This window comes from Vidua chalybeata, chromosome 5 (assembly GCF_026979565.1).
Source record: "Vidua chalybeata isolate OUT-0048 chromosome 5, bVidCha1 merged haplotype, whole genome shotgun sequence".
In the NCBI taxonomy this organism is placed as follows: Eukaryota; Metazoa; Chordata; class Aves; order Passeriformes; family Viduidae; genus Vidua; species Vidua chalybeata.
In genome coordinates this window covers 36,917,613-36,939,555 of record NC_071534.1, presented here as the reverse complement: position 1 = coordinate 36,939,555, position 21,943 = coordinate 36,917,613, and the positions used below count along the sequence as shown (strand labels likewise).

The following is a 21,943-nucleotide window of genomic DNA, read 5'->3' as shown; positions in this document are numbered from 1 at the left end:
CCTGTGGTAGCCCTCTGCTAACCAAGGGGGAAATTCTGAGGCCAGGGTAGGTCTGTAGTGGTGTGTCCAAAGTTCTCCATACATTTCATGCTCAGTGGTTGCTGGGTGAAAGGCAGAAGCAAGACCCAGTGTTTGAAGATGGTTGCCTGCTTTGACAATATCCATTGCCTCAAAGCCCCTGAGAGACCTGGGCAATGGTGTGGGTAGTTTTTGAACTGTGTTCCAGCTTACCGGTGACCTTGGTGTGAGCCATGGCAGTCCAGAGCTGTTCTGGGCAGGCAGAGGGGCACACAGGAAAACTTTATGGGCAAAATAAAACTACATTCAACGTTAGGCAGGAGACAAATGAGAGGTTTGCAGCATTGCAGCTTTTGTACCTTGGCTCTGTCTCAGACACCATTAAATGCCTTTTCTGTATTTGCCAGGAGACATTCATTGTAATGCAATAAGTTGAACCTTGATTTTTCTTCTATTTGCTTATTATTTTCTTCCCTTCTATTGTTCTCTTTCTTATTATGGACAGATTTGGCCACTGTCAAATTGAATGATTTTTTGCATACTTGGTTGACTCCTTTTCCCCCTAATTTGCTGATACAGGCAACTGTGCCAGTAAAGCAATTATGCAAAATTGTGTATAAAGGTTTAATGATACAAAACTGTTCATCACAAATCTAATTGTGATTCTTAACATCCTTCCATAAACTCTGTGGTTAATACATATTTTGTTAAAACCTGTATTTTAGTTTAGTAGATAAGGGAACGTTTTAATGTACCTGTTACTGTTAACTTTGAAAGGAAGCAATCAATAAAACTAGCGATTTGGAGGAATTCAGATAATGATCTATGTGCTTTCAGGTAGTGATTATAAGAAGTCTGCTTTATTATATATCTCATCAGGTTACACCATTACCTGTTTTAATTATTATGAATGATAGCTATGTATGTGCACCGAGTCTAATACAACACAAAGATTAAATATGAAGATGGACATTGTAATGAAGCAAATAATGTGTTTCCATACTGAAACTCAAGAGACAGTGGATTAAAAGAGAATTGACAGGTACACTGTACTTAGGCTTGATACCTGGTTTCCACTTGGATAACTGAACTGTTTCAGAAAAAGAGCAGTAAAGCAATACTTGGTAATACTTTCACTGAAGCCAAAAATCCCATTGCCTTGTCTTAATCCAGAATAGAGCATTTAGAAACATTCCAAAGCTGATATTTCTCCTTCATGTATGCATTGATACTTTCTGATTTCTGTGCTATTGCTTTCCTCAGAACCCTGGCTGGGATTTAATCCTACCACAGAAAGTACTGGCGAGTCAGATATTATTATAAGGATTGACATTTAGTAGAGTCTCATTTGCATCAGATCATTATGAGCTGCAGGGAGAGACCTTCTGCTACAGTCACTAGAGACAAAGCACACACTACTTCCATCAAGCAGGGTATGAGGAGAGAGAACAAAAAGTGGTTCTCCTTTCTATGCCCTTCTTGGTTAGCAGTTGTAGGCTCTATGTCATCTTTGCATGAAGGAAGTGCTACAGACTGTAAGGACAGGGAAGAGGTAATCTGGCAGTGCTTTCTGCTATCTCCCTAATCAGGGTCACACTTGGATGCTGAATTATGAAGGTGAGTTCTGTTCACTCGGTTCACTCTAGGTATTGAAATGTGTGAGCTGTGCTATACTGAACAGAGCAGTCTGTGGCTTATACAAACAGCTTTAATTTATTGCTTTCTGAAAACAGAGGCCTGAAGCAGTCATGGAGGTTTCAGGAATGTTAATTGTTTATGTACATGAATAAGCTTAGAAATGGTTGTTTTTGCAGTCTGCCCATAGCTCATCAAGAGTAACAGTGTCACTACCAGAGAAGAGAAAAGAGAAAGATTATTTTTTTCTTCCCAGTCTAGTAATATTTTCAGGGCTTGATATAATGTGCCTTTAACAAACCATGAACTTCTCTCCTACTGAGTCACTGCATTCTGCCTACATTCAGTGTAGGCAGAGAACCATTATACTAATCCACTCTTCCATCATATCTCTCACAAACACATGTATTTTCTTAGAATATTTATTTTGATACAAGGAGTGCAAGTTTTTTATTTAGCAACACAAATAAGCAGGAGATTGTAACTTCACAACTTTGTAACTTTAATTTTGGTAGTTCTGGTTTTCAACTATGATATGATTTGACAAATGTATGGCAATCATATTTGGCTTTAAGGGAATAATCCTGCCACCTCATAGCAATAGAGTAATTCATTCACCTCTTCTGTTAGAATAGGTTTAAAAGGCAGATGCTGAAATTGGACTTTTGCTTTGTTTTTTAACAGGTACGGTTATATGCAAGGCCTGATGCAATCCGAAGAGGATCAGGGGACTATGCTCTAAATATTACAAGGAGACTCATCGAGTTTTATGAAGATTATTTTAAAGTGCCCTATTCCCTGCCAAAATTGGGTAAGATTTTCCAAAGAATGTGAAAGTAACCCAGAAATGAGGGATTAAGTCAGCTATTCTAAAGGAATGTAATGTATTGGATGTCAAGTTAAATGTTTGGGTTAATTTAGGAGGATCAGTAAGTGAGAAACTTTTCCTTGTGGAGGAAGAGAAGCCAAACTATGCTTTCTCCAATCTGGAACTGAAAAGAGCAGGAAGCAGTCAATATTTACATTTGTTAGACATTGGGTAGAGAACTTGAGACCTTTCACTGATAAGTGGGCTGAGTTTTTCTTTGTTTTTTCAATGTTGTCAGTTTTGGTCCTTAGTCCTATGAGACAGCCCCTGGGAGATAGTTTGTTCTGTAATACTTGTACCTTGGTGCCTCAGCCTTAAATGGGGAACAGAAGCGAAAATAGTTGTGGAAACTGGAAACCTGTAGCAGTGCAAGACTGTGGGCTTGTTTCTTTCTTTTTTGATTTTATGGCTCATATGACTTATTAATGATGATTAGTAGAAAAGCTTATTGTCCTGTTTATTGAAAAAATTGCTGTAAATTAGTTTTACTGTGATGTAAACGTAAACCCCATAAATTTCTATTATTTTTTAAAAAGAGTTTCTTCTCATCCTCCCTTTCATCACAATCAGTTGGTCTCCTACTCATTTAAATACTTTCCACAGTATTATTATGCCCTCCCTCCTTTGGAACATGTTTGATAAAGATTCAGAAAAGCCTGTTGCTCAGCAGCAGGAAGAGAGCATGTATTTGATAAGAAGTGTTAGAGTTGGAACCACAGGTGATCCTCACAGGAAGGCAGGGTTTATTTCATTAAATTCCTTGCCTGTTGAGTAGTTTTATTGGACTTACAGCTAATGGTGTAGAAGATAGATAACATAATTGATGTTTCTAGATGAGGATATTGCATGAATATTTTTATAAGTATGTTGTGGCATTTATTTCTTGGTGTCTTTTAATAACAGGTTACAGGCAGTATTCTTCTAGAGAAATATGCAGATGGGTTAAACAAGCATATGGCATATTTAAGTATACACAAACTTTCTGTGTATATCTTAATGTATGTCTTCAAGTGTGTTAATAATATATAATAATTATTGTCATGGTTTGACACTGGCACAATGCCAGTGCCCCCATGAAAATGCACCTTCCCTAAATAAATGCTGTGAGATGTTATCAGGAACAGAGCAGAGCAGGCCCAAGCTTAATAACAAAGGGGAAAAAAACTTTATTAAACTACTACTACTACTGAAAACACATAAACTAAATCCAGGATGAAGACCTTTTAAAACACCCCTCCTCCTCCCAACTTCCAAAAACACCCACCATGAAACATCACCCGGGATTCCTGATCAAATTACCACCCTTCAGATAATCAATACTCAAGCTATCAAGGGAGAGAGAAGTCTCTCTTGCACCACAGACCCCCCAGGAAACACAGTTGCCACACCCTGTGTTTCCCTGTCACACATGGCAACCGCCCGGAGAAAATCTGCCAGTGTGACACTCTCCTTTCCATGTCACAGTGCTCTCACCACCGTGCATGGACAGACTGCCCATAGGGCTCCTTTAAGGATGCTTTGCCACAGACCCAAAGATACAACAGTTCAGCTTCTCATCTTGGGACTACAGTCCCCCCCATTTTCCCCTGGGGCCAAGGGTCCAAGAACAGAAAATCATCTTCTTTCCCGAACACAGAGGGCATCACCATTCCCTCCTCAGCTTTCTTCTGTTCTTGCCATTCCTGTGCGGTTAGAAGCTGAAGCAGGTCTCCTTGGGTCACCACTGCATCCCCCTAAAATGCAGTCTCTATTGCAGGAGATTTTGGTTCAGTCTGTGGCTAACAAGAAAAGTCCAGCCAAAAGCTACTTCATCATCTCCTCCCACCTAAATATTTCTTCTTCTAACATCTCAGGTCCCGGACTGTCTCTCTTCCACTACAAATCAAGGAGGAGTAATATTTTACAAAGACCTCATTTCCTGGAAAGGGTTAAAAGTTCAGACTCCCTGGACGGCTGATATCTCCGTCCAGCGTTCCGTCTCCCACGCTGGGCATCACCCGCCCCCCCCCTTTCTCTTTCTCCTCTGCCAGCAAATTTCCAGGTGCCGTCAGGCTCTCTGTCTCTTTCCCTCTGTGGGGGGGGAGAACAAAGGCATCTCCGCTTCTCTCCACCCTTCCGTCCACAGGAGCTGGCTCGGTTCCAGACCTTCAGCCCCTTGGCCTACCTGGACAAGGCCACGTGGCTTCCCCTCCCCCACCCAGCCTAAGGCTGGGCGGGGGAGAGTCTGCACTCTCTGACGACTGGAACCAAAAGAGACAGTTCTCCTGGGAGTTCTTGCTTTTAACCCCCTGTGTTCTCAGAGGCGTGTCCATACTTTCAGTGGTCACTCCAGGTGCCAATATCCAAACCTGACCACTGATTGGTTTGACCCAACTTCCTGGAAAAAATTCACTTCCATGTCAAACCACGACCTTATATATATATATATATATATATATATATATAAAATATATATATATAATTTTATATATATAAAAATAATAATGTTTTGTAAAGGAAGTTCTGGGCTTACAGGGGCCAAAGGTTTAGAGGGGGAAAATAAAATCAAGAAATTGTTGAATAGAAAAGGTTAACATAGAATGGTTTCAGTTGAAAGGGATCTTAAAGATCATCTAAACATCCAACCATCATTACTTCAGGTAGTTTATTGAGCATGCCAGCTGGCAACAGTGCCAGTAACTGTATCTGCTTCAGAGTATCTTTCAAAATTGTAACGTATGGTCTTTAAACCCAACATGCTATATCCATTGTCATTGTGCTGTGCATATCTTTTAAAAATATCTCATTTTAAGTTAATATACTCCACTTTGGATCTGTTTGGAACAGAATGGGAAGAATAGTCACAAGTAGAGTTGTATTTTTTCATCAAATATTTGCAGTAAAATTTTTAATAGAAAATACTACATGAAGACTTTAGCTATTCAGTAGTGGTACAAGAAATAATTACTATACAGAATAATTTTTTATAATATAGTAATGTTGAATTTATTTAATGTAAATATAGGAAGAAAAATTTCTAAACTCAATGATGTAAATACTTTTAAGAATTTTATATGCATATTAATACAGGTATATTTGTTCCAGTGCATTCAAACACTAATTGCTATGTTTAAGCATGTGCTGGTGTCTTTAACCTGAAAGAATGCCAAATTTTTATTTTTGCTTTAAACTTGAAAAAAATTCAAAGGTTAGAAGGTTAGGGACAGTAGTCTGATGGGTGAATAGAAGGACTAAAAATGGTAATAATGTAATCTGTCTATGATAGGGATTTTGCAGTAGTATTGAAGAATTTCCCAGCTGAAAAGACAAAACAGCATTAACGACAGCAATGGAAAAAGCATGTGCATCAGGTAGATGTGTTGATACTGAAAATGCACCTGGGCTCTCCAAAAACTTAGGACTTATCTGCTTTACTGCTGTCAAGACTGCAAAGGATTGAGTACTTTATTACGGTTTTAAGAAAAATGAGCATGTTTTCTACAGTGGGGCATTTCAGAAGTGTTTAATTTCAATTCTAAATGTGAAAGTGGGAGTGAAAAATGAAGAATGTACTTTGGAAAGCTTTTTAATGTCAACAGTTTTATAGAAAATGTTCTTTTTCAAACAGATTTTTTTTTTTTAAATACATTGCTTTTTTTTTTAAAAAATACATGTACTTTGCAGTTCTAACAAGAAGAAACGTAACTAAATGTAATTATTTTTGTTGAAAGCACAGTTTATGTTTACAAAATAATTTTGTTGAAAACTGACCAATTGACTATGGAGGTGCTGTACTGGCTATTGAGTGAGACATTTTTAGTGTCAGTGATGTCTGTGGGGCTGTCTGTGTGTGTTAGAGTTGGAACAACAGGTGATTCTCCCTAGACAAGGGACCTGCCACCCTTGGCAAAGCACTTGGTCATCTATGTGGTCATCCATTTCAGCTTTCTATATGGTAGGAGTATCTGAGGACTTTTAGGCTCTTTAGATGTGTTGCTGTATCAGAAGGATCTGCGTTCATTTGTTCACTTCTGAGTCATTGAGGTCTATTTCCAAGGCATTTGAAACTAGTGCTCCTTACTTAAGTTTATAAATACATCAGTCAGTGTTCTCTACAGGAACCAATTCCTCCTGTTGCTCTTGACTACCTGACTGGTGGTGACCAGGCTTTCTTGCTGGGCTTACATACAATCAGATGGCTGTAGCTAAGGTTTTTTACATCTTATATGGTCTGTACTGCCTTCTGAATGCACTGGAGAAGTAGATTTATTTTCCAGTTGATGCGAATTCTGGTAATGAATGTGAATTGGGAATTTCTCTAACTGGAATTAACAATTTCCACAATTAAAAGTTCTACTTAGCATGTAGCTTTCTTTTCCTACTCTCCAGTTCATACTCTGAACAGGAAGGTGCTTGTGTAAGGTTTCAAACCAATAGTTTTGATATTAATTTCATTTATGAAAAATAAATCATGTCTTTTAAACAAAACCTAGATTTTCCTAAGACTATAATACTATCATTGCAAACATTGGTTAAAGTGATGGGTAGATAAACCATGACATTTTATTTAATCTAAAAAGATATGCAGAAGGGTTTTTAATTCTATTCTAATGGCTAGTGAATAAAAAAATATTTCTGTATTTATATCACATAGTTATTTTTAATCCTGTTTGGACTGCACAAAAAATGCTTTGTATGCATAGAGATTTTTCTTATGAGGGTCTTTGAGACTGGAAAGGTCTTGAATTTTTCCCCCTGAAACCTTGACCACTTGCTGTTTTGATGTGCACAGAGCTTAGAAAATTAAAAAGAAAAAAACCACCAACAGAAAAACCACCTTAAAAGAGAGGCTTCAAAGAGTCACACTATGGGGAATGAAAAGATAATCAAGCCCTCTTGCCATGTGGACAGCTGTGATTCTTTAGCTGTAAATGGTTTGAGGTGGAGGGGCTGATGGACTTTTCCAACCAAGCCTCCACTTCATGTTGGGTCACATGAGAGTGGTGTAGAGTGACAGAATCCCTCCCTCACCCTGCTGGTTACACTGCTTTTGATACCGCCCACATTGGCTCATGTCCAGCCTCTCCTCCATCAACACCCCAAAGTGAAATATATTTTCCAACTTCTGAAAGTCCTTTTCTATAGATTTGCTGTATAGTAAACTTCGGAGTTCCATCTGATATATTATATGTGGTTATTGTTCGGTGGGATTTTTTTCCTTTACAGTTGTGGTTGGGGTACTAATTAGCTGCTTCATGCAAAAATTTTATGGTTTTGTTTTCATTATGCTGCATAAAACACTTTGAAATTGTGAATGCAAGGTCTCAGAAAATGACTTTCCAAGGGATATAGTGAACATGCTGCACAATGGAAGACAAGATTGGACCATTAACATTTGCACATGCAGTATTTTTGGAGGATTCAGTTTTTAAATTATGTCATTGAAGAATTTAAACTCTTTCTTATGATGTAGAAAATAGCTCAGGCATTAGAATGAAGAAGTTTAGCAGGGGAATGTTCCCGTTCTGATTTTTAAAAGAAACTCATGTACCTCTGTTCCATTCCCTGATGGTTGACAGTGAACATTTTGGTGGGAGAGAACTGCTGCTGCCTCATGCAGTGTGAGTCATTGCAGGTCAGAGAAAATGTGTTGAGATGCTGTGGTTATGTTAGCCAGCTGACTTGCTGTGAGCACTAGTGATTAACGTTTGCTTTTGATTTAAGTGCTTTACTATTAGCTTGACTCTTGGACATGCTCCTAACCTATTCATTGCAATGTTGCCTTCTGCCCTGCTTGATCTTCCATCATCTCCATCAGCACTTCTTGTGCTACTGCTTTGTTCCACTTCATTCGTCCTTCCTCCTGTCTCTGCTGCGCCTTGTAGGGTGAACCTCCATATTGTTGCCTGCATTCTCTGCTAAAGTTATGTTTTAAAGTTAGGCTAAAGTGTCACAATTCTACCCTCATGCTTTCTCTCTAGCTAGGTGAGGCCTCCTGTCACCTGTCCAGGTCTGAACTGAAATTACTGTGCAACACCATGCATGATGGCTTGTATTTTCTTATCTGTCTATAAAATTAAAGCATTAATTAGTACTTCTGGAATGGGGAAGGGTGGGAGAGCAGGCACTAAAAACTTGAGTCATGTGCTTAAACATAATTAACTGGTACTGTTAAATACCATGGGGTATCGTGCCAACTCTTAGCTAATGTCCTGCTGGCTTTCGGATGAGATTCTCTTGGGCCATGGCCCAATGTTCTGCTGGCCCATACTTGACATGGATCGCATGTCAAGTCACATGGGTATATTGCTTTTTAGTAGCTTTGAACATCTCAGTTGGAGCTATCACCCGTATTTTGGCAGCAGAGTTGAAGCCTGCTGTTTTCTTCAACCACTTGAAGAAAGCATAATGCTTCTGTACATGGAGGACTATTTGTTGATACAGATCATTCCTACACAGGTAAACTGTGACACTTCTTCCCTTTCCTTTAGGGTGTGGTTTTGGCGTGTTTTTTTTTTTTTTTTTTTTTTTTTCCAATTTCTAAGCTGTGAGCACTTCAAAACAGAAGCTGGTCAGGACACCAGGGGGAAAAATTCCAGCTCCAGCCATAGGGAAAAGCAATGTATTTTCCCAGAACAGTGCTTTGATATAGAAAAGGAACTGTGAATTACTAAACTGAAACAAACCACATAGGAAATCAATCCATAGTATGATGTTAACAAAGGGGGGAAAAATAGTCATCACTTAGGACCTACTTTATTGCTCTAAACTATTTCAAATGATAAACCAATTATTTCCATCAGTGAGTTTGATACAGCTCACAATGGGCATTCTAGCAGGTTTTGGAAGTTTGTTAAAGGGTACCTGATCTCTCTCTGTTGCATTAGTGTGGCAAGTCTGATATTGTTTGCAGGAGATGGGAGAAGTTATGTATAGGAATAAAGTAGCCTTATATAGAATAAAGATTAATGGGCCCTGGTGGAAATAATCTTATTCTGAATGAAATGTTTTCATTATGTTGTGATTTCCCTTCCTTCTTAACTGACACACGAATTGAACCCATACCTCTCAGATAAGGAAAGTGTCCAGACAGGAGTATTATTGCCAGTAGCAATTCAGTCAGTCCATGGTAAAAAGAAGGTGACCATGTTTGACAGTGTCTCCCTTGGCTACGTGGCTAAATCAGTTTAGTTTTTAAATTAGTAATTAAAAAAAAAGAAAAAAAGAACAAAAAAACACCTGAGAGTGATGTTGTTATGAGAGGGTAATAGGATGTGGGATTGTGGGAGATTCCCTGGAAATGTCAGGGCTGTTTTTGAGCCAGGAGAATCCTTCATCTGAATGTAAATAGATTTTTCCCAAGCTGCTCTTCAGTATGTAATTTGAACAGTTAGTACCAGTGTAGAAGTGGGTGCACTGAATTTCAGCAGTGTCTATTCTTAGTTCTCTACTTTGTGAGAAACACAGATGCCTTCAGAAAATGATGCATTTTATCGTGAGTTAGGAGAAATCTTGGCTGAGAAGTACTAGTAAAGGTATCTCATTTGATTACACAGAGAGGAAACTAATCTGGACAATTTAAATTTGATATCTGATTTTTTGATTGATAAAAGATGAAGTGAATACTTCTGTAGGATTTATAAAATGGGATAAGATCTTTGACACCCAGAAACTCCATAGAAATTATGGGAATCACCAGAAAACTGTATGAACTTCTACCTGGTATGAGATGGTTAAATGCCTAAAAGCACATGAATCTGAAATACTTTTTACATAGCTGTGACTGAAGTAGTTTTCATTATAGTTCCTTTCACTTGCCTGAGCAGAGCTGTTATACCTGATTGACCATGTCAAGCTTTTGTACTAATTTTATTTTTAAGAGAAGCTACAGAAAAAAAATTATAACCTGTTAGATTAGAGAGTCAAGAGGGTTCATCAGAGATTTTGACCAGCAGCTGAGATCTTTTATACCACTAAGTGTAGCTCTGTTTTAAAGGAGCATGTCTAGGAAAAGCTTAGGTCTTCGGTCCACAATGAACTTCATATTTGTATAGGCATTATGAACGGTAGTTTTTATTACAGGACACGGTCTATATGTCATTGGGATACTGTGAGAGTTACTTTCTGTGCTTGGTGTGACACTATGAAAGTTACCATGCAAAGCTCAGAGCTACATGGCAGGAAAACAAATACAAAAGAGTTTGGATAAAAGATAAATGATATCACTGAGGATACTGTGGTAGATTTAGATCGTGCTCGAGAAGAGGGATGTGTGAATCCTTGGGCAGTGTTCAGGAAGATTGGATTGCAGTAGAATCTACTAAACAATGAATTTTTTTCTTTTGAAAATTGTACCTATAGCATTTAGTTTGAATGAAGTAGGTAATGCCGTTGAGCTACATCAATTAGAGTACCAAGGAGAAAGTAATGGCCTTTTCTCTCAGAATTGAGGTAGAAATCTGGTACCATCTATGTCTAGAATAGGACAGAAGTGTTACACAATCTAGTCAAGTATGTTGTCCTATGGTGGAAAAGGAAATGGCTGTTGTTGACTTAATGAAATACGTAGTCCCCCTATGCAGTCTTATACACTGGGCATTATTTAAAGAGCACCTTCAAAAGAACTGTATATTTACAAACAAAGCTAATGGAATAATATATAATGGACTAACGTGTTCATAATGATAGTATTTGAGTAAATATGAAAGTTTACTGCTGACTAGCTTATGTGTAATTTTGATTCATAGTCGTATGACAAACTTGAAATAATTTCAAGTTCAATTTATGAAGTTTTCATTTAACCTTGCAGTTCCAAATGGAAGGAGGGTGAACAAGGATACAGTGACTCCTGTTTTTTCTATCTTAATATGTGAAGTAGAGGTTGTCCTGAAGAGTGAAACTCAGCAAAATCAAAGGGTTGTGCTGGTGAGAAAAAAAAAAAAACAGGCAGATTATAGGACTGTTCACATCGAACACTGACACAGTTCACTTAGACTTTTTGTTTAATATGTGCAGTTAGAGTAGAGGTCAATTCTCTTATTTTTTAAGGATTTTTAGTGTGAATTTATTGAGACAGGTAGTTTTACATACTTCAGTAACAGCAGCAGCAATAACTTTCACTAGTATTTTCTCATTCAGAATTGTGATTTTTGGCCTCCCACATTTGTTTTGAAAAGTGAAGACAGCTCAGTTTCTGGCTGGACTCAGAAACAAGTTCAAATGAGTCTAAGAGGAAATAAAAATCAACACAATGGAATCTCTTTTTCCATTCCTGTCTGAAAATGTGTTCTCTACCAGTTTTAGCCCTGCCTAGTGTTTTGCTTGCTGAACCCTATAGTTGCTGTGTTGGATCTCCGGCCCTGGAAGCGGTAATGTTATGACAATGTTCAGAGTCTTATTTCAGAAGTCTGTTCAGAGTTGTGTTTCAGAAGCACAATTTTATTTAGCCTGAAAGTCATACTACAGCTGATTTCCTTGGTCAAGAGAGGCAAGAAGGCCTTAAAAGACATTTCTCCTGCATTTCTTCCTCCCTGGTGGCACTTAGAGCTGTTAGGGTTTGCATAACCTCTTGCCTTCCTTCTCTTAGGGTAAGCCTACAGTTTGAAGAGTTAGCAAACTGATTTAGGATGCTTAACTATAGTTTCAGAGCTAATCTGTACCTTCTGCCACTTATTCAAAGTCTTTGAATGGCTGGGATGAAAACTTCCATGCAGAAAGACTAAAAAGAGATTTTAACAATACTTGCATTGTGTTGTTCCTTTTGCATAGGTACCAATTGTTTTCACAGCAGTTTCAAAAATCCTGCCATCAATTTCATGCTGATTATTGGGACCTTTAGGAGTGTGTGAATTTTTTATTATCAGTATCATTGCTAAAAGTGAGTGAGAAGAAGAACAATTGAGTTTTGGTTTTTTGTTTTCTTTTTTTTTCCCCTGCAGCACTGAAGAAGTGTTCCTGCTAACTCTCCATGTTTTCAGTTTTAGAAGGATTGTGCTCCTTTGGGGTAGTTCGTTATGCTCTCCAGATGGTATTGTGAAACAATAAGTCTGTTTTCCATTAGATGCTGATTTGAGGGCAGCAAATATATTACATTGAGAAACAGAAGTTTCACTAGGCAAAACTGATGATAAAACACTTTGCCCACTGCCTCACTTAAACTGATTTGTGTTGGGCTTTGCTTATTTTCTTATGCTTGTTTTGAAGTAAGAATATATGTATTTTAAAATGTTACCTATTCACACATAATGTAATGCCAACGTCATGAAAACTCCATAACTGTCCCTACTAAGAACGTTCTTCTTCACTATGAACCTTGTGCTATAAAGATAATAGATGAGGGAAGCACACACACACTCGCTCACTCAAAGTAATCTAATTAATGTTATTCCTAGTAAATCTAAATGGTATGCATTACTGGTGCAGTGAGAGTTAGAAAAAAGTTACCACTTACTGAAAATATCCTGTGTATTAGAAACAGCTAAAATCTTTAAGTAGGTGTTTAAAAATGAGCTTTCACATCTTACTTCTGAACTGTAAAAAAAACCCTTTAGATACAGATGTAAAGAAGATACATTTTCATGTATCAGCACAGAGCACACAAAGTTTCTTTCAAGAGATTATTACAGAGTCTTGAAAAGATTGTAACACATTAAAGTGGGACTTAAGTAGGCCAGAGATTTTTGTTCATACAAAAGATGCGAGAAAGTGTATAGCTACTGAGCTGAATAAACCTATTGCTGCTGGCTAGATTCTGCTGGCTTAGTTATAAACCTTCCACCTGTACTAGCTAGTTTCTTTAAGCTACTGAAATTCAAAGGGATGTATGTGCTCACCTTTTATTGCTTTTTCTAAGGATATTGTAACTGAAAAATATCCTAACACAATGAATTATGCTACGTTTGCAGTTCCATGCCTGAAGCAACTTCATTTTTACATTATGGAAACCAATGATTTTCAGTGTAACGATGAAAATATTAAGATGGCTGAGCAACTTTAATTTAAACAAGTGAATTACCATTGTGCATTTCCCCTTGCCCCACCTTGCTTTCTGGGTGCTGGCAGGCTTCTTAAAATGGTATATGGACATTGAAAGAATCACTTAATTAAAATTTGGTGGAAATCTTTGCTAAACTTACTTTCTCTGTTCTCTCTTGTATGTGAATTCTCCTTTTTTTTCTAATTTATTTAATTGCCATCTGCTTGTGTATTTAAACCATAACATTTCCAGATTCAGGATCAGTTTTGTGAAGACTGTGATTTCTGTTGCTTTCTCTGATTCTTATCAGTAACACTTCTAACAAAGCTGTCCTCATGAAGATGCATATTTGTCATAGTGATAGCACACTTCAGGAAGTGTATTAAGCTAAAACAAATCCCACCGTTCAACTAAAAAATATGTTCCTTGTCATATGCTACTACTAATGGAAATTAAACTTGGGCAACATTTTAGTCTAGAAAAATCCAGTTGTTTTTTCTTCTTGGAATGTTTGGCACTGCTGCATGTTGTTCTGCTTTTCTAAGTACCAGGCAGTTCAATCCTGAAGTGGGTGGGAGCAGGAGGAAAGGGACAAGTGCATAAAAGAACTTAGAAATGTACTCTGGAGACCCTTCTTGGAAGTTTCTGCTGTCTCTCTGGGGGGCTTAGAGAAATCTTCAGAAACTGTTTCCAAATAGTGCCTGAGTTTGTGCCTTTGTGATCGATCTTCAGCTCTGCAGCAAGAGAGAACTTACCGGTGGAACAGATCATGCCAAAAGAGGTCCTGATATGTATTTTATTCAGCAGGAGCTTTGGTCTATCACCACTACTGTGACACTAGGTTTCCTTTTGAAGTTGTGTTGTAAAAGTACAGGTAATTTGACAGAACTTTAATTACACGTAGCTCTTTATAATGTGACTTCCAAACAGAGGTCAGTGGTTGAATTCCTCATAAGAAATTATGTGAGATGTTTCCATGGTTGTTACAGTACCTAAGCAGTTTTTACACTGTTGTACATGTAATCACTGTTTACATGTACTGTATTTGCAAATGGAGAAACACCACAGTTCTGTTGTCCTATTTAGATGCTCAGCTGAAAGCCAAAGAGTGCTAAGAAGTGAGGGTAGGCAGATGTTTTGCTGGTTAGATGTGTATAAAATGTTCAGTTTCCAGATAGAATTTGAGTGTGCATTGAGACAGGCAGCTGGAACTTGCATCCTTTCATGGTTAAGTATTGATGATTCATGTGAGGGACATAAAAGTGACTGCAATATTTCCTGCTTTAAAGTTGGTCTGAGAGGTGTTCTTCCTAGGGTGCTAATTCTTAGGTGTGGAAATAAAGCTTCACAAAACTGTCAGCTCTAACTTAGATACATAGAAAGATGCATCATATGTCTTTTCACCGGTAATGTAAAAATTAATTCCTAGGCATATTTTCTCCATATTCTTGAAATGTTTTAAGCTTTGCTTCCTCTCTTAAGGTAATCACAGAGAATTGAATTTTAAGAAGAATAGGCTGTTACTCAGTAACAAACAGATGCATTAGAAATGCAGTTTTATGTTTCATGCCATATCTCCAGGATTTTTCTGTAGAAACCATACAATAGTTTCCAAGTGATTAAAAGGGTATCTGAGTTGTACAAGTTATGACTGACAACACAGTGATCTTATGTAGCTCTTAATAAAACCTGCCAAAGAAAGAATGTTGACAAGTGATACTGAAGGATATTTGAAATTGCTCTAAGTCATTCAGAGTAATAGTGAACAGACAGCTTTCTGTAATGCTTATTTTGTATTTGGGGACAGCTGGACGGAAGTCCAGCCCGGACAAATTCACTGTTTTATCTTTGTCAGTCTATTTCTTGAAAAAAAAAAAAGCTTGCTCTTTGCAATCAAAATACAATTGCTTTGTGACAGCTTTGATGTGGAGTATAAAATGGTCAAATCTAAATACACAGCTGAAGGATAATTTAATGTTTCAGTAGTGAAGTGCAGAAAATAACATTACAAGTGAGTAAAATGTAATTTTAAACATTAAAAACAAATCTTCCTACAAGTAGTTCTAACCTCTTGAAATTTTACATATACTTGTCTGTGAATGTTCCTTTAATATTAATCTGTCTGTCCAACCATATATCCTGGCTGTACTTTATGATGATAGGCCTATAAAGACTGTAAAAACACATATCTGTAGATAAAATTTCAGTCAGCAGATGCCAGACTTTTATGGAGGCTCTCCCAAACTATAGTTCCCCCTTTTCTGCTGTCCTATGTAACAGGTGTAAGTCTGATCATGGAACCAAGAAGTGTACACATAGGATAAGGAATCTGGGAACAGGCAGTCTTACAAGCATCTGATGACTTTGGAAATGTGGATAATAAGAAGATCGGTGTGCTGGTTTTTGCTGGTGTAGAGTTAATTTTCTTTTGGTGGCTGGTGTGGGGCTGTGTTTTGCATTTCTGCTGAACACAGTGTTCAGAACACAGAGATGTTTATGTTATTGCTGGGCAGGGCTTACGCAGACCCAAGGCCTTTGCTGCTTTTCACACTGCCATGCTGGTGAGGGGACAGGGGGTACCTGGGGGGTTGGGAGGAGACACACCCAGAACGTCACTGACCAGAGGGGTATTCCAGACCATCATGTTCAGTAAATAAAGTGGGAGAAAGAAGGAGGGAAGGGAGTGACGTTTGGAGTGTTGGTGAATGTCTTTATCCATCATCATGTTCAGTAAATAAAGTGGGAGAAAGAAGGAGGGAAGGGAGTGACGTTTGGAGTGTTGGTGATTCCAAGTCCTGATTGGGGTCTCTTGGAGATGACTGAACACCTGCCTGCCCATAAGAAGTGATGAGTTCATTCCTGGTTGTGCTTTGCTTGTGTCCACAGCTCCTGCTTTCCCTATTAAAGTGTCTTTATCTCAACACACAAGTTTTCCAGCTTTTATTTTTCTGATTCTCTCCCTGATACCACTGATGGGGGAGTGAGCTACTCTGTGGTGCTTGGCTGCTGCTTGGGCTTGGCATTGTGGCAGTTTTCAGGCTTTTATCTTGTGGGTTCCATGGAGAATATGGGTCCTACTCACAGTTTATGGACTAGTTGTCCCTCATTTCAGAAGTTTCCTGACCTTTTTCTAGTTTCCCCCTCCACTTAAAAATCATCACTGCAATTCTTTTTCATCAGACCCAAGAAGGAGCAGTCAAGCAGACTGTCCTACATGCAGTTTTATAAGACATTAACTTCAGTGGTGTAAAGTAGTTTTCTTCCCTTTGATTTTTTTGGAGGTTATTTTTATCCAGCTCTTTCCAGGGAACTGTTTTTCAGGCTGGTCCCACAGTTCAGCTGCAGTGCTGAGAAGCTGCTTCTGGCTGGGCTATCCAGAACTTCTTAAGTCAGGTCGGCTGCCAGTATGTATGAAACTATAACCCTGGAAGATTATAGTCACAGATGGTACAGCAGCGTAAAGATAAGTGTAATTCCAAAGTAGCTTGTAACATTCTAGTGTATGTCATGTGTGTTATCAAAATCAGAGACCTCAGCATCAGAAAGCCCCTGATTGCTGTCAGCAAAATAAAGGTGGCAGAGTCAACCCACCTAGAGAGAAAGAACTGTCTTATACTCTACCACTAGCAGCTTATTTCCATTATTCAAGTGGTCTAGAAGTAAAAGTTGACAGACAGAGAAGCTGTAAAATTGTTTCCCTTCAATATTCATATTTAGGAGGAGGGCTCCTATAGAGAGGTAATAAGACTAGAGATAATATAAATGTCTCTCTTCGTATCAAAACTTTTGACTTGACAAGCAAGCTGTTTTATATTTTGGAAGGTAATTCCATGCAGAACCAGTCTTTTGACAGCATATTCTTTGATCTGATAGACTGGTAAGCTTCACTGAAACTCTCAGCTCGGAATTTGCCTTCACTGCACATCCAGGATTAAGGCATTTTTACATAGGGATTATGAACAAGTCCAGGTGGCACAGTGTTACTCCATCTTTGTGTGAAGATGGAAAATTCCTGATAATGTTGCTATTGGTTCATGATATTAAATTGTGGAACCACTCAGGTATCCTTAAAAGCTTTTTTTGAATGTCTTTATCCATCTATCATCACCCACAAGGGATTATACCTTTCTTCAGGTTGCTAAAACCTCATTTGGGATGCAGATCTACATAGAACTGGATTTAGATAAACACCCACATGTGGATGGGGTTTCTTCAGTAAGGCATCTTTCCTTTATCCTAATACTCTAGCACCTTGTTCTTCCTTAAACTAAGCATGCTAGTGAAAGATGTGTTGTAGAAAGGTAGTAAATTTTCATTTTTTGGTGTTGTTCCCTCAATACATGTTTATGACTTTTTTGTCAGTAGCTCTGTGTCTCATGCTCTGATGGAGAAATTGCATGAATGCATTCATCTCATATACAGTTCCTTCTTTTCCTATGGCTGACACTTTTCTAGAAGTGTGTGTGGAATACCCCAGTAAAGGAAAAGCATCTTCATCCTCTCACAAATCTGTTAAAGAGGGCACATTCTTAAAAGCACAGACCATGTTGCATTTATTTCAGCATGAATAGGTTGCATTTTTGGTATAATCCATATTACAAAGTTGCATCTGTAAAGATTCTTCTTGTATTAGCAGATTTAGTGAAAAATGGCACAGCAGATGCACACATTGGATTTTATAATAAATATTAGAACCTTGGTTTACACTTTTCTTCATGCTGATCACAGAGTTTTACTTCAAAATCTAACAATAATATTTTCTCATTTTTACTGTCTTGGGGAGGATTGACTGTATAGACTGAGTGCTGAGTATCATTATTATAGTGCTAATTGCCTTTGTTATCCTTTTCTAGTCTTCCTGTGTGTGCCATTTTAGGATGGCAGTGGCATCTGAGTCAAGTGTTTTCTCATTTGTATGTTACACTTCTCTCTGGTGTACTGTGTTTTCCAGACTCAGTTAGCAGGAAGCTGAAGCTGAATCCTGTACCTGATTATTTAAAACTACCATCTGAGATTTACTTCAGGTTTAAAAATTACATGTGCTCAAAATGTAATGAAATTTTAATGGGTTTTAGCAGCATAGTAAGATTTGTATTCTTTAAAAAGAATTTTTTCTGTAGCAGTTAAAATAGAGATGAAAAAGGATTTTTTCCTTTCCTTTATTTATCTCACCTGAAGTCACATGTTATGACACTTGGGATTATGGATTTACTTGGACTTTATCTGGAAAGTTCGGTTTGTGCGGTGGACTGGACAGTTGAATCTGTGCATACTAGCTTCTCTACACTACTGTGTTAACTTCTACATCCCTGCCAACATGATTGTGAAGGCAGTATAGTTGTAGTACTTAACAGCATATAAATAACCTTTTGTTTACCTTCTCTGCTCTTGACATTATTTTTATGTCCACTGGAGCTGTTCTAACACTGAACCCATCTCTCCGTCTTTAAACTCTATTACAGCAATCTTTGCTTGACACCTTCCTTTCATGGTTTTATACATTGTGATGAGCACTGAGATGGGGAGTCCCAGGTGCTGTTAGACTAGAAATTCAGTATATGATTGGAGAGCTGCCAGAAGCTTGGATGAGTTGCAGATTTAAGAATCAATATGAAGTGCCTGACTTTACATGTGGGCTATCAACTGATTGTCCTTGCTACTCAGTATGCATACTTAATTTATGTTCTAAATGGGATGGCACCAAAATATATACTTCAAGAAGATGATTTCAGACATAAAGATAATGTTCTGTGTGCTTGATCTTAAAAGGTGATGCCTCATTTAGGCCTTGAGTTCATAATAAATCTGATTTAGAATGTTTTTAGTCAAGACATTTTATTCAATTGGATCAGACTTTATTGTCTTCCTTTATGTTTCTTTTAGATGTTGATGTAATTAACAAAAGTTATTTTTTTTTCCTTTCTTGTTTACTGTCCAAAGCAAAAATATAGTACAATTTTAGAAGATGAGACTGGGGAGCTTTTGTAGGCTGTATTTATGTAGACAAAAAGCTTTTTAGAACAGGAGTTTTTGATACACAATTAAGGTATAGTGTATGATCAGTGCACATGGGTTTGTGCTTAAGTTTCCCATTACTGCATATAAAGACTAAGTAAAACATATTGAGATCAGAGTACTTTAAATTTTTTTTGTACTCATTGCTATCGATTAATGTATGATGCTACTAATTGCACATTTGTGTATTGTGGGCTGCCTCAGCTAGGCTGTAGTCTCATCAGCTATCATCAATCAAACATGGCTAGGCATGACCAGAGTTTGTATGGAAGCTGTCTTGTTGGGAATACAGTCTTTTAATTCAGTTGATGTTCTGCTTCTGACCAAATCAATTCTTCTTTTGCAATAGGATGAAATAAACACAAAGAAATCCTTCACCATGTCAATGCCTTAAAATAGTTGCCCATTTGGTGAGGTGTAAATATGGATAGTTATATTTGGTGAAATTTCTCCATAGTGTAAATTGTGTTTGTGTGTCAGTGATTCTCCCACAACTAAAACCCCATTAAGCCAAAACCACTTCGGAATAATGAGTGAAGTGATTAAGTCAACACTGAAGTGCTGTAAAATCTGTCATCACTCATTATCCAACCTAAATTCTGTAGTTCAGATAAGATATAATTTGTAGTCTTACTTTTTCTTCAATGAAATATTATTGTTAGATGCCCAGGATTTCTGTATGTTGTCTCTTGAATATATATAGAATAGAGTATGAAATGAAAGTCTTATGTTGTACTATAAATGTCAGAATAAATAACATGCTATATATATTTTCATTTGGTGATGGGTAAGGCTGGAAGAATATCTTTGTGACCAGAAATATTTCACATTATGAAGTACAATGGCTATGAGGTTGCAGGTTTTATACAGGCTTGAAAATTAGATTTATAAAAAGATTAAGTGTTGCTAAAGGGATTTTCTGGAACAGGCAACATTAGAGCGTAGAGTGATATCCAAACATGCTAAAAACATTCCCACCAAATAATAATTGGAAAAAAATTATTGTATTTTGTGGTTAAAAATCATGTTAATGATTTTTGTTTTTCAAATAGCAGTAGACATTTTTGGAAGAAAGGTGGTTTTAAAATGTATCCAGTGTTTTAGGCCTGTTAACTGTCATGCCCTCAATGGACATAGAAAATAGCTATTTTTTTTCAGTAAGAGTTCTGCAGCCCTATAGATTCAAATGAATAATTTGTCAATGGAGATTTCAATCCAGGAGCTATTTTAACAAGTTTTTGAATTTGAGTACATGATTATTTTTTGCTGACTCAAATCTAACATTTTTAAGTACCTCATTGCCCTGAACTTTTCCATACATAATGGGGGGATTCTAACAGTTGTATCTGTAGTGGTATTAAATGTACAGAATGTTTGGTAGTTAACAGATATCATAGTGCTTACAGAAGAAATGTTGAAGATTCATGTAATAACATATCAATGAAGTAAAAGTTGAACTAGATGCAATGCATATTTTTACTTGCAAGAGACTTTACTTTTGAACAAACATGTAAACTGACCTTTTCAGCATTGACTGTGCAGAGGTTTATAATTCATAAGAATGGAAAAAACCTCAGGTGGTAAGTAGTGGTTTGCAATTGGCTACAATAAGTTTTCATGGCAAAAATATGACCAGTACTTAGAACAAATTTTCAGACGCCTTTTTACTGGTACCTGGTTGCAGAAGAAACCATTTTTCAAATTCCTTCAATAGGAAAGAATAATTTTGTGGAATATTTCAGTTAATGGAACATGCTTCAGACAAAGTTTGCTTTCATTTGGGTTTGATGGATTTTTTTCTATGGATTTTCAGTCCTAGATTTTCAGTTGTAAGTAATCCTTTCCTCTCAAATCTGTAGCTGATTTCCTGCATTACCTGCATGACAAGTAAACTGCAAATTATATTAAAGTGCATGTACAGTTCATAAAAAGGTGTTCTTCTAATTGATATATCATACTGTTAGATTTCCAGGAGTACTAATATTCATGCTGGCACATGGTGCAACTGTTTGGGGTCACCTATGACTCCGTACAACACTGCATCAGGATTTTCCCATCCTGGAAATAACAATATCAGTAGCGAGAGTAACAGAGCAGTAAGCCTTTCTATTGCTATTTGGATTTCCTTGAAATTACTGTCTTAGGGACCAAATCCTAGGCTATTCAAATGTAAATTCAAATTTAAAAAAAAATGAATTTACTTTCCAGAAGAACTCTTCGCTTGTGCTTTTGAATCCATGGTCTCTTTTTGTGTCCGCAAAACTAGAAAGTCTTCCTTGTTGGGTCCTCTCAGACTTTATTTTGGGTGTAATTATACCATACATTGACAACTGCCAGAACAGTCTGGATTATGAAGCAGCTCTGCCTGATATAGCTTGTTCGCACTTTATCCACACATGGGCCATTAAAATGGTTATGAAATATTGCTGTCAGTCAGCTTGTTGAAATGACTC

The 21,943-nt window shown here is 37.4% G+C and overlaps 1 protein-coding gene across 1 annotated transcript in view; it reads left to right on the top strand.

Annotated features, from left to right (window-relative positions):
• The window catches only part of TRHDE (thyrotropin releasing hormone degrading enzyme), a 203,557-nt gene that overhangs the window by 32,617 nt on the left and 148,997 nt on the right, over positions 1 to 21,943 (top strand). Inside the window, exon 3 of the mRNA XM_053943823.1 lies at positions 2,338 to 2,464. Within this exon, the coding sequence (XP_053799798.1) occupies positions 2,338 to 2,464 (127 nt within the window). The remainder of the gene's footprint in view (positions 1 to 2,337; positions 2,465 to 21,943) is intronic.